This window comes from Vulpes lagopus, chromosome 16, assembly GCF_018345385.1.
Source record: "Vulpes lagopus strain Blue_001 chromosome 16, ASM1834538v1, whole genome shotgun sequence".
In the NCBI taxonomy this organism is placed as follows: domain Eukaryota; kingdom Metazoa; phylum Chordata; class Mammalia; order Carnivora; family Canidae; genus Vulpes; species Vulpes lagopus.
The window spans coordinates 3883525-3898948 of record NC_054839.1 but is presented as its reverse complement, the minus strand read 5'-3'; the positions used below and the strand labels follow the sequence as shown (position 1 = coordinate 3898948).

Below are 15424 nucleotides of genomic sequence, written 5' to 3'. Positions count from 1 at the left end.
TCATTTGTTTAGAGCTGTCACATGTTTTTAACATCTTTTGGCATATGAGATTGTGTAAGGAATAAAATAGGCGTGCATGGCCTTGTTTGCCTTGAAATGAGGGAAGCCTCGTTCTACCTCTTAGCCTTTCTGCCCTTCCAGGAGATACCATCATACGGCGACACACTGTGGAGATGGCGGAATTTTACCGGGATCTCTTGGCCAAGTCCATGTTCAGTCGTTTGTTTAGCTTTTTGGTGAATACCATGAATTGTTGCCTCCACAGTCAAGATGAGCACAGCAGGTAGGATTGGCAGATACGGGTCTGCTCTGTTATTCTTGTTGTAGCCGACTTAAAAGCACCTCTTACAGGTGCTCTATAATCCAACGCGACACTATAATGAAAACATTTCATTTTAACAAGTGATTTTACCTAAAGGGTTTCATTGACTCTTTCTTAGAGATTTAAACCCCCTCCTCCCACCCACACACATTGGCAAATTAATCAAATCATATCTCATGCATGGGGATGCACATGCATTCTCTCTGGTACCAAGAAATTTTAAGAATCAATAGATCTGGGAAGAAGACTAAGAATATCTAAAGCACTTACCTTTTTTGAGGAGCCCATTTCTCACTTAGAACCAATCGAATGTTATGTTTCCGATTAGTAAGTCTTCCTATTTTGTTCACTTATTTGCAGATTATTTGACAGGAGGTCTCTATGGTAATCATTTTGAGTCATAGCCTTAACCACCTTTAAAGCAGGAGCTTTTCAGGACTATTTGATAATCTAAAAATCATAGACCTACAATGTCATCTCGTTAATGGAAAACTTTGTTAATATTCTTGTCAGTAACAATGACTTTGAGCAGGCCGTTGAGAGCAGAATTGCATCCAGAAGTCTTCACACGTATGCATATCTTTGAATGAAGCCTTTTGAGAATTTGTTGTCCACATAGAGTTCTTCACCAGATTCCTAAAAGTTGCTGCCTTTAGAGGTTTCAAGGAAAACACAAGAAGTAACATGTATTAATGGGACAGTTTTTAAAGAAAAGTAGACATCTCAGAAGACTTTAAGGACAAAGGGATATGGAAGTCCTCATTAACATGTGTATATATAAATCCCACAGATTGCGGATCAGCATATTGCAATACAGTCTGGGATTTGTGATACTCGGTATAGTATTATCAGTATTTTAGCAGTTGTACCTTAGAGTTTGGTGTGGTGAGGATTCTTGGATTTATAATTATTTATTGTCAGTTAATTTATAATTTTCCTTTAAATATGAAGATGATTCACAGAATGATACTAATATGCTGTCTTGCAAATTAATCTGGTGTAAAATTATTGGCTGTTCTACTGAAATTGACATTGAAAAAAATTAATATCATAAATCCAGCTACACATGGCAACTTTTAGAAAATTTCTATTTGACATTCAGTTTTTTAAAAGATTTATTTATTTATTCTAGAGACAGTGAGAAAGAGAGCATGCAAGAGGGGTAGAGGACTGAGTGAGAGAGCAAATCGTAAGAAGACTCCATGCTAAGCATGGAGGAGCCCAATGCAGGGCTTGATCTCACAACCCTGAGATCATGACCGGAGCCAAAATCAAGAGTCAGATCAAGTGACTCAACTGGCTGAGTCACCCAGGTGCCTCTGCATTTGGTATTTAAATCTTACAGAGCCATAAATTTACGTAATTGGGAAAATTTAGACACAGTCTCAATATTTGACTACACACACAGGAAAATATACAAACATAAACCTTGGAAAGCATATTATTTCTCTTTCAGTGGGAATATTGCCACTGTGTCAATATGCAAATTTATGGTTTTAGTGCTGTCTTTTAAAATTCTTGACTAAGCAAATGTATGAGGACAGGGATTAGTAGGAAATTAGTAATGATTTAATGTTTTAGAAGTTTAACTTAAGAAGACACACTATTCTCAGATGAGTCATAATTCCCATGTTTTTCTCTCATTTCTCCCCGGGGTCACCCAAACCTAAATTTAAATCTCAAAATACTCCAAAGAAAGGTTATGTTTGCAGTATTTCTAACTCATTGAAATTCATGGAAAGCTGAAGGATTTGTAGATTTACAGACCTAGTTCCTAAGTCTCAGAGAGGTCTCAAAATTTGGATAAACTTAGGCTTTGACTGTTTATGAATCTCTCAATTTTTTGAAATGTGTAATCATGTCAAAAACATTATATAAAAAATGTGTATCCCCATGGTTCAAGTTGGCGAGGACTCTTGATGTTGATGGGGAGTATTTTTCACACTACATTTTTTTGGTAAATTTTGCAAGAAAAGAACAACTATAAATAAGATGTACTGTAACAAGTTATTAAAAGAAAACAAGTGAAATTGAATCCGATGAAATGTTCTTGGAATGCTGGACTCATTTCCTGGATTACAGCAAAATAGGTACAATATTAATAGTATTATACACTTCAAAAGATTTTACTCTCTCTACCTAGATTCTTTTTTTTCTTTATAAGATTTTATTTATTTATTTATGAGAGACACACACAGAGAGAGGCAGAGACACAGGCAGAGGGAGAAGCAGGCTCCCTGTGGGGAGCCTGATGCGGGATTCCATAAATGACCCCTGGATCATGACCTAAGTCAAAGGCAGATGCTCAATCACTGACCCACCCAAGGGCCCCTCTCTACCTAGATTCTAAATACGGTTGCTTCTAAGTTAAAATCCTGAGGTATAAGGTGGGAGATGCTGATGATTAGTTAATTATGATGAACCAAAGCATTGGCCGTATTTACTTGGCCAGAATCAAGCCAGTAAGATTGCAGTGTGGATATCTGTCAGTCTGTGGCATGTCATGGTCTTGATGTCTGTGCTGGCCGCTGGCACTGGCCACAACAGGCTGGGGATTGACCAGGCTGGAATAGCTCTCATTCAGGCAGGCACACTTTGTGGTCAGGGCACCCCAGAAATTGAAACACACTAAACTTTATTTATTAGGCTCAGTTGACAATAATTTGGTCTAAATAGGCAAAAAGGAATAATGATAAAAGAGCAATAAAACCAATATATATAGTGTGTTGTATTATACACATTATTATATATAATGTATGTTTAATGTATATTATTATATCACATATCATATACATTATATATGCTCTATACAATATAATAATATACTATTATATATTACATCTTATATAATATACTGCATATAGTGTACTATGTATTATATATGTTATAATAATATACTACATTTATTTGTTTAAAACTTTAGTTTTATTTTTTTATTTTTTTTTTAAACTTTAGTTTTAAATGCATGCATATAAACTGCCCTCAGAAGAAATCCCATTAGACAGCCAAGAACAGCACAGTTACTGTGTGAGCAGTGGCAGCTCAAGGAAATTGTGAAGTGTGGATGTCCTGCTTCTTCATTACCCCTCCCGATGCAGCTCCCTTCAAGAATTCCTACATGAATCAGAGTTGTGGAATTTTTTTTTTTTTTGAGTTGTGGCATTTTAACCATTTTCTGAGGTGTTTCTTTCTCCAAACTGTAACTTTGACCTCTAAAGTAAAGGGTACGTAGGGTTAATACAGCCTTACATGAAGCCAGCATGCTCCTGTTCCGTGGTCTTGGCCCTGTGGCTGCTCCCCCTTGTGTCTGCCCAGCCCCCACTGGGCTTGCTGTTGCCTCCCATCCTGTGTCCAAGGGCACGCAGTGCTTTTGTGGTCTTTGGGGGGCATTAAACTACTGGTGCTCACCTTCCTGTCTGATTCTTTTTTTTTTTTTTTAAGACTTATTTATTCATAAGAGACACAAAGAGGGGCAGAATAGTCAGAGGGAGAAGCAGACTCCCTGCAGGGATCCCGATGCGGGACTTAATCCAATGACTCCAGGATCAGGACCTGAGCCAAAGGCAGATGCTCAACCACTGAGCCACCCAGGCATCCTCCCCCCCCCCTTTTTTTTTTAAAGCTTCCTGTCTGATTCTTAATCAATTGATAAATTAGACAATGGAGTCACGTATTAGGAGCCAAGACACAGATTCTGTGGATTCTGTGAGGGAGGCAGCGGAACCCAGAGCTGCTGCCTGAGTGCAAGCAAGCTGTTTCTGACCTCTGCTGTCAGGCAGGCTGGCTTGCCAGTGGGCCCATCAGCTCCAAGCCTCCCACCAGGGCCTCCTCCTGCATGCTCCAGTGAAGGAAGGCCCTCCATGAAGAGGCCAGGAGAGTTAATACAGCCAGTGGAGTTTCTCTCCATGAAAGAAAATCCCAGGACCAGGGACAGCATCTCCACGTAAGGAGATGTGAGTGTTAAGAGTTGATTGGCTCGAAAGACCAAAGGCCCATCTGATGCAAGAAAGTGTGTAGGCTCTGAGACTCCTGTGTTGAGTAGTTTGGGTCTTTTTTTCTTTTTTTTCAAAAGGATAAATTGAACCCATCTGCCTTATGTGTGACAGTCCTCCCCTCCCTGTAGCCAAGATGTGGCCACTAGATAGGTAGGAGGCCCTTGTAACTTACATGTAACTTGCTACTTGTTCACATTTGGTAGATACTATTCAACAATGAAAACATAATTTTAAATGGTAGGGAATAATTTCTTTAAAAAACCCTGATAAGAAGGTAGTTACATTTTATCTGACTTTTCTAGTAGTATTTGGTTTCGGCACCCAATGACCCGTGTAGGCATAAACAAAGTCCATGTTTAAACAACATGGAGGCCTATATGTAGAGTCTTATAACCTCATATGGAGAAAATTGGCAACCACTGAGAACACTGGAAACACCACCTTCTATTCCACTCTTCACTGGCCAGTTTTCTTCCCTGTGAATCCAAAGCTGTGTTATTAGGTCCCTCCCTGGGGATACAGCTCTTCTCCCCAAGGAGAAGTCTTTCCTTGGATTCTTCATTAATTGCAGTCAGACCAACATGGTGGTCTGCTTCTCAGGAGTCCTTAAGATGATTCCCAGGGTCCCTTTTTCCCAGGGAGTCAACTTCCCCGATCAGGAAACCACAGTATCCTTCAGCTTTACGCTTCTCCTACCTCCTGAGTGGGCACAGTCACCTGTCTGCTCTGTGATTGCAGACATGATGTGCAAACACTATACTTCTGACAGTGAGTCTTCCTGCAGCTCTAAGCAGGTTCTTTTCCAGGGTCTACTGGCTGTGTTCCAGAACATCATCTCAAGCACAAACTTTGTGGCATAGAGAGGATTCTGGATAAATTTCCTTACTACTTCCCGACTCCCGTGAATTATTCTTGCCTCATCATTGTAGAAATCTTTCTCCATTTTGTGATATTGGTTGGACATTTTTAGCAGAGCATTCAAAATGGAAAGGCTTACCTGTAAATACCTGTTGTTCCTTTACTTAATAACATTACAAGCCTTTTGAAAAAGATAGTAGGGAGACACATTAAATGTATCTTTCATCTGAAAAAGCAACATTGTGGACAATATTACATTTGCCCACAAGAAAGTATTTCTTTTATTGTGTCAACATAAGTAAAATTGTCCAACTTTTCAGATCTGTGGTGTTATTACTTATATTGGTGTAACCACCATATTAAAAAGTGATTTGTGATGTACTGAAAACACATGTTTTTCTCATGCCTCACCTTTCCTTAGAGAGTGTCATATGAGAATATGTTTATGGCCCTGGGAAAAAACAGAGGTAGGTCCTAAGCCTGTTCTGCTCACAAATTACAGTGCTGTGAATCCTTTAAGTCACCAAATATCCTGTTGGAACAGAAATTAGAAATGTCTCAAGGGGCAGCTGGGTGGCTCAGTGGTTGGGTGTCTGCCTTCTGCTCAGGTTGTAATCCCAGGGTCCTGAGATTGAGTCCCACGTCGGGCTCCCCGCAGGAAGCCTGCTTCTCCCTCTGCTTATGTCTCTGTCTCTCTCTCCCTGTGTCTCTCATGAATAAATAAGTAAAATCTTTAGAAAAAAATCTTTAAAAAAAAAGTGTCTCAAAATCAGAGTCCTCTCTCCTGCTACTGGGCTCATGGTGGTGGCTCAGTACCTTCCAGGAAGGGAGCAAAGTGGGCTTCGATGCCTATAGCTACTGTGGGAGATGAGGGGAGGGACAAGGAAGTGAAGGATGTCTTGATAGCCGGAGGACGGTCATCCCTGACCCTTTCGGGCTCCTCACAGATTCCCACACTATACCTCTCCTTCTGCAGTCCTCAAGGTGTGAGAAGGACGATCATTCATCCATTACCCATGTGTCGCCTCTGCCTGGGGCAGTCCATTCAGCAGAGGCTCATAGCACAGCGGGCTGGTCCCCACACCTTCCCAGGATTCTAAAACAAGATGACTACTGGTGATTCTAACTAAAGCAGAATGAGTAATAAACACCTTGATTTAAAAAAATGATAAAATAATTTTGGCAGCTCAGAAACTTGGACCTGTTTCATACTGCAACACTTAATGTCCCCACGATTGAAATGGCAATGTTAGATTTAAAATCACTACTTTCTTCTAAAGTGAAACTTTCATCAGAGTTTTGGTGCAGACTTGGCTGCTCACAGAGGTGACTACAAGCTAGGAGGTTCTCGAGCAGCAGAGGGGTTGTAGGGACCTTGGGACAGTTGCGCAAGTGTCTCAGACACCAACACCTATAGTTTATTTCACTCATTTTTAGCAAATGTTCTGAATACAGTGGTTTACTTTCATGTGGCCAGCTGAGAAGCAAAACCTGTGAAGCGTATTCCTTTTTAGCATTGGACACACCCTAGGAATAAATAGATGGAGTGTTATAGATGGTTAGCGGGTGGAGATGAGGAGGCCAGACAGTGGAGTGGTATTGATGGTACATTTTACTTACTTACCTACTTATGTGTTTGGTCATTCCTTCATTCGTTTGCTCATTCCCTCATTTATGTATGTTTGTTCTGAAATCCACATTTTTGGGCAGCACAACTTAGCATGCAAATATATGCGATAAATAAACTGAGTTTCAAGCATACATATGGAGATTTGGGGGTTTGCACTGAGCCTTCAGTTTCTTAAATATGCTTATACTGTATTACGCTCTTACAATATTTTAGTTGAGCTAAACATAAATATTTAGAAACTTTATGATTAATTACACTCCGCTTCAGTGACTTATAGAAACTTTGGAAGAATTCCCCAGAAATGTCTTCAGACACCAAAACCGATGGTTCATTTTATTCATCTTCATCCTGAGTCCTCATGTATGTAAGCTGGTGCCTCCTGGCTCCTCCGAGAACTTTGGTTGGTGTCCAGGGTTATCTGAGGATGAAGAGAGGAAACCAAGTTGTCAGCACTGCACCTGACACAGTGGGAATGGCTGCTTCGGTAAAATCCTCGTGGGTATGGCTGCAAAGGCTTCTGGTTTATGGAAATTTGTCTGTGGAGATGGAGGGTTCTGAAGAGATGCCAGTGGACATTGTGTTGGAAAGCTGGATTATGGTCTAGTGTCTTTCGTTGACTTTTGGTTCAGTGACCTTCTTTTGGAGAGTGGCAACTAGAAGAAATACGTTGTTCTTTAGAAATAGCAATGTCACCATTCACATACACTCTGAACTCTGAGAGATGTTTTATGTTTGCTTAGTCTCTTTACAAAAAGCAGAGACAGTGGATTTGCATCAATCAGTTTCTATACTCTATGCCTTTCTGTGCTGACACATCCATGACTTGCTTGCCGAGAGCCTGGCTAATTCAAAGAGTGGTGTGTGCTCCTCTACTATTGCAGAAACGAGGTCCATGTGGATTAGAAATCATATTTCCCAGACAGTAGGAGTTCCTTGAGGAAAAATTCACATGACAGGACACCAGCTCCTACTTGTGGATGGATGAGTGTGTAGTGCCTGGACTAGGTTCCAGCTGTGGGGCAGAGGAAGCATTGTGGAACAGAGAGCTGATGCTCTGGGCACCTGGGGGCAGGTGGGGGAATAAGGTCCAATTGGAAGGAAGGCTCCAGGCTTTAAGTATGAAGATAATCCTGTCTTTTCCTGGGAGGTAGGGGGTCACCACCCCAGGAAATGTCCAGAGTCTTTGTCCTTCCATCCTTAGATTGATTATGGAGAGAGAGAGAGAAAAAAAGGAGGCTATTGAAAAGAAATCACTTGTGAGATTTCTCACACTATTAAATACCCCCACTCCTGCCCAGGATAAGTGTAGTGTGGGTTTGAATAACAACCAAAGTGTTGCACAGATATACCAGTAAGAAAGAAAGCCAGGCTGTTTTAGAGAGAAGTTGAAGTTTTCTTCAGTTCTTTTCTTTTCTTTTCTTTTTTTCTTTGAATTCACATATCAATTCAACGATTTGATTCCTAAAATCATCAGTAGGATGTTTTCTGCATCTTACCCTGCTTCTCAATTCTCATATTTTAATAGAAAGGAAAAATCATTTTGTAAGTTAGCATGGAACCACCAGCCCAAGCGCCAAATGGCCCATGTGCTCCTCAGCAGTCTGGTTGGGGTCATTGCAGAGGATGGTGGTGACAGCAGTGGGGGCAGCTCCCCTGAGGGTCACAGATGATGACACACTCACTGAAATAAGAAAAGAAGAGCACATCCAGTGGGACGTAAATTTTAAGTGCTGTCGTGATGCCAGGTGAGTCCATTCCTCTCCAGCACTGACAACGCTGGAGAGGATGTGAGCATCTAAATGAACATAGAGAAACTGCACTAAGATTGTAACGAGCAAGTTAATGTTCATCTTCAGAAAAATTGCACTCCTTCAAGAGATGAAACGTGCTATTCTTTCTTAATTAGAGAGAACAAATATTTCATGTAGGGAAAATGTAATTATAGCTTTAGAGAGTTCTGCAGGCTGGTTTAAAAAAGAAACCCATGTCAGCATTTTGGATAATCTGTATTTGGTCTGAAGACTGTCTAACTGAATGGCAGAGAGCCAGTCTCTACCTTGGTGCTCTGAAATGAAAATACAGTGGATTTAAAGAAAAGAAAAGAAAATACAGTGGATTAACTGGGTCAGCTAGATATATGGCTTAAGTTTATTTGGGAATTTTGTTTTCTGCTAAGAATTTGGTTAATGGTATATACTATTAATTTTGAATATTTATTGGCGCATATGCACATGTTTGTTGGATTTCCAAGGATTTTAAGTGGAAAGTAATATTTTTCCTGTTTATTAGAATTTGTAGGCAAATTTGTTGTGATTACCCATTTATCTCTTTGATGTAATCAGATAGCACTTAATGTACTTAGGAAATGTTACAGTGTCTTTCCTTGGGTCAGAATCTAATTTGAGAATCTGGTGAATGGCATAAACACACACACAGGCACAGAGTCCCTCACATAATTTCTGGGAATTAATAGACCTCACCCACCAAAACAAAATCCATGTGCCCAGACTGTAATAATTTCTTAATTTGTTGATCAAAGAAATTTAAAAATTCTGAATTAATACCTTAAGTGCAGTTCCTAGTCTCCTGTTAGCTCTTGAGGATGTTTAATTCAAATTTCTTTGGTAATGATTTTGTTGTTGAGATTTATTTTAATTAAAAATTATCTCTTAAAATCTTAGATAAAATCTGTGATTTAAAAAAAAATACCCTGAAATACCTTCTAATAGAGTGACAATTTTTAAAACACTAGTATAACAGTAAGCAGGTTCATGTATTCTGTAAGATTATATTGCATAGATTAGACTTTTAGCTGTAATCAAGTCTTTGTCAAGGATCTTGTCCATCAGTGACAGAAAGTCAGAAAGTCAGTTTGCAATGTGATAGGAGGCCTGAATGCAGCTAAGGCAGAGCATCTTTCTGCTGTGCTGCAGGCAAGCCATTAAAAATATCTTTTGGATTACGATTCATACCTGCCCTGTTTGCACAGATCATCTATACTTTACCTACTGTCTTATGAAAGTTTCAAATCCTGTCTCTAGGTTGTTTGTTTGCTTGCCATGAGGGGGATTTGTCATTACTTCTGCACCTGCTCCTTGTGTTTCACTGGATGCATAAACATAGATTCCAATCAAGGGTGTGTGTGTGTGTGTGTGTGTGTGTGTGTGTGTGTGAGAAAGAGAGAGTGTTTATATTATTCTGTATCATTCTTAAATTATTTAGCCAGAAGACTTTTTTTTTTTTCCTTTTAAATGTCAGGCGCAACCTATGGCTTCTTAAAAGGACTTTTAAAAGGCTATGTAAAAAATAAAAAAATAAAAAAAATAAAAGGCTATGTAGAACGTAGCCATAATGTTTACAAATGGTTCTTAGGAAGGTATAATTTGTTTTATCTTTTGCAAAGAAACAAGGTCATACTGGGCAGGGTAACTCTTTGTGCTACAAGTTTGGAGATAAATCTTCTCCAAAATGGCAGCCATTGTGAGCATCCTGGGTGATGAGACTTGTCCATCACTTGAACTCAAGATTCTCAAAAGGGCACAACAGTGTCATTACCCTGCCATGCTACCCATAGATAGGTCGCCTCTGCTTTAGCTGTGGGCTTGCCATCATTCCCTGCAACTGGAGGCTTTTTTATTTTATTTTATTTTATTTTACTTTATTTTTTACCTTTTGTTTTATTTTTTATTTTTTTTTAAATTTATTTTTTATTGGTGTTCAATTTGCCAACATACAGAATAACACCCAGTGCTCATCCCATCAAGTGCCTCCCTCAGTGCCCGTCACCCAGTCACCCCCACCCCCCGCCCACCTCCCCTTCCACCACCCCTGGTTCGTTTCCCAGAATTAGGAGTCTCTCATGTTCTGTCTCCCTTTCTGATATTCCCACTCATTTTTTCTCCTTTCCCCTTTATTCCGTTTCACTATTTTTTATATTCCCCAAATGAATGAGACCATATAATGGTCTTCTTCGATTGACTTATTTCACTCAGCATAATACCCTCCAGTTCCATCCACGTTGAAGCAAATGGTGGGTATTTGTCGTTTCTAATGGCTGAGTAATATTCCATTGTATACATAAACCACATCTTCTTTATCCATTCATTTTTCGATGGACACCGAGGCTCCTTCCACAGTTTGGCTATTGTGGACATTGCTGCTAGAAACATCGGGGTGCAGGTGTCCCGACGTTTCATTGCATCTGAATCTTTGGGGTAAATCCCCAACAGTGCAATTGCTGGGTCGTAGGGCAGGTCTATTTTTAACTCTTTGAGGAACCTCCACACAGTTTTCCAGAGTGGCTGCACCAGTTCACATTCCCACCAACAGTGCACGAGGGTTCCCCTTTCTCCACATCCTCTCCAACATTTGTTGTTTCCTGCCTTGTTAATTTTCCCCATTCTCACTGGTGTGAGGTGGTATCTCATTGGGGTTTTGATTTGTATTTCCCTGATAGCCAGTGATGCGGAGCATTTTCACATGTGCTTGTTGGCCATGTCCATGTCTTCCTCTGTGAGATTTCTGTTCATGTCTTTTGCCCATTTCATGATTGGATTGTTTGTTTCTTTGCTGTTGAGTTTAATAAATTCTTGGTAGATCTTGGATACTAGCCCTTTATCTGATATGTCATTTGCAAATATCTTCTCCCATTCTGTAGGTTGTCTTTTAGTTTTGTTGACTGTTTCTTTTGCTATGCAAAAGCTTCTTATCTTGATGAAGTCCCAATAGTTCATTTTTGCTTTTGTTTCTCCTGCCTTCATGGATGTATCTTGCAAGAAGTTGCTGTGGCCAAGTTCAAAAAGGGTGTTGCCTGTGTTCTCCTCTAGGATTTTGATGGAATCTTGTCTCACATTTAGATCTCTCATCCATTTTGAGTTTATCTTTGTGTATGGTGCAAGAGAGTGGTCTAGTTATATTCTTCTGCACTTGGATGTCCAATTTTCCCAGCACCATTTATTGAAGAGACTGTCTTTTTTCCAGTGGATATTCTTTCCTCCTTTGTCGAATATTAGTTGACCATAAAGTTGAGGGTCCACTTCTGGATTCTCTATTCTGTTCCATTGATCTATGTGTCTGTTTTTGTGCCAGTACCACACTGTCTTGATGACCACAGCTTTGTAGTACAACCTGAAATCTGGCATTGTGATGCCCCCAGCTATGGTTTTCTTTTTTAAAATTCCCCTGGCTATTTGGGGTCCTTTCTGATTCCACACAAACCTTAAAATAATTTGTTCTAACTCTCTGACGAAAGTCCATGGTATTTTGATAGGGATTGCATTACATGTGTAAATTGCCCTGGGTAGCATTGACATTTTCACAATATTAATTCTTCGAATCCATGAGCATGGACTATTTTTCCATCTCTTTGTGTCTTCCTCAATTTCTTTCAGAAGCGTTCTGTAGTTTTTAGGGTATAGATCCTTTACCTCTTTGGTTAGGTTTATTCCTAGGTATCTTATGCTTTTGGGTGCAATTGTAAATGGGATTGACTCCTTAATTTCTCTTTCTTCAGTCTCATTGTTACTGTATAGAAATGCCACTGACTTCTGGGCATTGATTTTGTATCCTGCCACACTGCCAAATTGCTGTATGAGTTCTAGCAATCTTGGGGTGGAGGCTTTTGGGTTTTCTAGATAGAATATCATGTCATCGGCGAAGAAGGAGAGTTTGACTTCTTCTTTGCCAATTTGAATGCCTTTTATTTCTTTTTGTTGTCTGATCAACTGGAGACTTTAAAAAGGATGTGCTTTCCTCCTTCCCGAGTCAGATGAAAAGGAAGGACTTTACTGAAAACAAGGGACATGATTTTTCAGAATATCCGCACTCCTCCATCACTTCAAGTATGGAAGAGAACTTGTACAGTTAACACCTGACTATGGATTTAAGTGTTTTCTGCTCTTTGGGACTACCACATCACCAAATAGGTGATCTGTAGTGACTCTCAACGGTGTGGGGTGGTGCAGGGCTCAGTGAGCATTGCAAAGTAAAGGAATATTAAAAATAATTTAAATCTCTTTGCCAAACCACACACATCTTCCCTATAACACTCAAGGAAGCATAGGGAGAATTTGAAATGCCCCTCCATTTTTTTTTTTGAGTATTAAATAAGTGAAGAAACAATCTACATGGTGATAGAAAAATAGAGTAAGAAGAAAATTTCTAGAAAGTAAATTTTTTCACTGTTATTTTGATAAATTGGTAATTAATTTTTCCAAGAAAACATCTGACCAGATAATATATTGAAACTCACTTAATAATCCTAAGTAAAATCTCATTCTTTCTCTCACTCTCATTTGTTAGGTATTTTATAAAATCCTCTTAAAAGTTCAGAAAAGGGGGTCGCCTGGGTGGCTCAGTTGGTTAAGTGTCTGCCTTCTGCTCAGGTCACAATCTCAGGGTCCTGGGATTGAGTTCCACATCTGGCTTTCTGTTCAGCGGGCAGTCTGCTTCTCCCACTCCTTCTGCCTCTGTGCTCTCTCTCTCTCAAATAAATAAATAAAGTCTTTTTTTTTTTTTAAAGTTCAGAAAAGGTCATAGAGATTATCTGTCCTCCTTTACAGATACAAACCTGGGACAAAACGAAACTTGCTTCTGAAGTTAGGATTGAAGGTGTAAATGAATCTGATTAAAAGCCAGATGTTTACTTATTAGTTTCACTTTTCTCCCTTAACAATTTAGTTAAATGATCATGAAGATTTAGGCTCTTTGATGGATATTACAAGTCAACAAGATTTGCAAGAAAAATAATCTAAACGTCTAGACTATCGGTTCATCAGTAATTAGGAGTTGGTCCTTGATATTTTGTACATTACCTTATCAATTATAATGTAAAGTACTTATGTCTTAAAAAATTATTGTTTTGAACTTGTGTTATTAATTCCCAAATGTCTCAGAGAAATACTCAAACACCTGCTGTGCATTTGTGGGAAAATGAAAATAGACTTATCCAGGGTTCCCCCTACTATTTAACATATGATATCTTTCTTCATTAACAGTCTGTTTTTGGAGGCGGGGGGAGATGTACTGATCAAGAAGAGTACAGAGAAGTATAGCCAAGTCTCTCACTTACCTACTGTCTAGAATTAACACTGCTAGCATCTGCCCCTTCTGTTTCAGATTTTTATTAACATAGAAGAAAGAGGAAATTGCAGCTAAAACCTCAGTGTCCTTTTGTTTACCAACACAGATTCATTCTTCCCCTTCCACCCCAGAGACAATAATGTTATCAATTCCGTGTAAATTTCCCAGTTTTTTAAAAATTTGTTTAGATGCTGTTTTTTTTTTATTACAAATCTATAATATTGTGAGCCATTAAGTACTGCAGAAATGCTATCCACAGTACATTTATGCTGCACTTCCCTTTTTAAATCCACATGGCTTTTGTGAGTTATCTGTATTGATACATAAAAAGCTAATTCAGTCTTTTTAACTGCTGCATTAATTCACTCTGATGAAAATAACACAATATTTTCATCTATCTCCCTTTCAAGGGACACTTAAGTATCTTTTCTTTTTTATCAATTATAAATAGCGTTGCATCCTTGCACATGTCTCCTGAAATATATGTTTAGAATTTTCCCTGGGGTATATATTTAGTGGCAGGATTGTAGGGAGAACATTAGTTTGCATTTCCCTAATTATGAGTGAGGCTGAACCTGGCACTGTGGGTTCTCCGCCGTCCCATGGTACTGGTAGAGATGCACAGCGAGATTTGCTAAATGATGCTCAGTAGTCTGACGTTAGAGGCCTGTCATAAATGTCCTTCCCCTATGCTCAAGGTCATCTTACATTTTTTCCTAAAACCCTTATAGACTTTCAATACATCAGGAACTTCTGTTCATATGAAGCATTGATCAATTTTATATTTTTGTAGTCACATAGTCCATTATCCCTACCCCAGCTATCCCCAATTATTAGAAATGTTTTTTTCACTCGTTCTCGTTCTTAATCTATTTTACTAAAACTGTATCAATAATATATTGTTTTAATAAGTAAGTTCTCATAATAACTTTTTATTTTCATATTGGTTTCGGTTATCTCTGGGTCTCTATTTTTGCACATGGATTTTATAATCACTTTGACTCAGTTAATAAAAAAGTTCTTTGGGGATTTTGAATAGAAATGTACTTATAGATTAGTATGAGAATTGGCGTCTTTAGATTATTGATTCTTCCATAAATATGATCTATAGTTCTATTTATTCAAATACTTTTTCCTTAAATAACGTTTGTACTTTTTATCAGTTTCTTGAACATTTTTATTTGATTTTTTTCTATGTACTTCATACTTTTTGTTATTTTTCAATTACTTTTAAATTTGTTTATTGGAACTCTCAATCTTGCATTTCATATGTTGCTCTTCTATCTAGAAACCCTGCTGACTTTTCTTATTAGTTCTAATAATTTTCCCATGGAATACCTATTTTCTAGTGTAAATGATCATAATTACTTTTTTTTCTCTTGTCTCTTATTTCTTCTTCTTCTTGTATTGCATTGGCTACCACTGTCAGTACAATGTTGATAATTTGTGGTGAAGTGAATATTCTTTTCTTTCCAAATTAATGTAATATCCTTAAATACTTGCCATTGGGTAAGCTGTTTACTTAGGGTTCCAGTATGT

At 38.7% G+C, this 15424-nt stretch overlaps 1 protein-coding gene across 1 annotated transcript in view; it reads left to right on the top strand.

Moving 5' to 3' along the window:
• Positions 1 to 15424, top strand: part of MYO16 (myosin XVI) — a 451497-nt gene that overhangs the window by 236037 nt on the left and 200036 nt on the right. The window contains exon 19 of the mRNA XM_041730888.1: positions 142 to 283. Within this exon, the coding sequence (XP_041586822.1) occupies positions 142 to 283 (142 nt within the window). The remainder of the gene's footprint in view (positions 1 to 141; positions 284 to 15424) is intronic.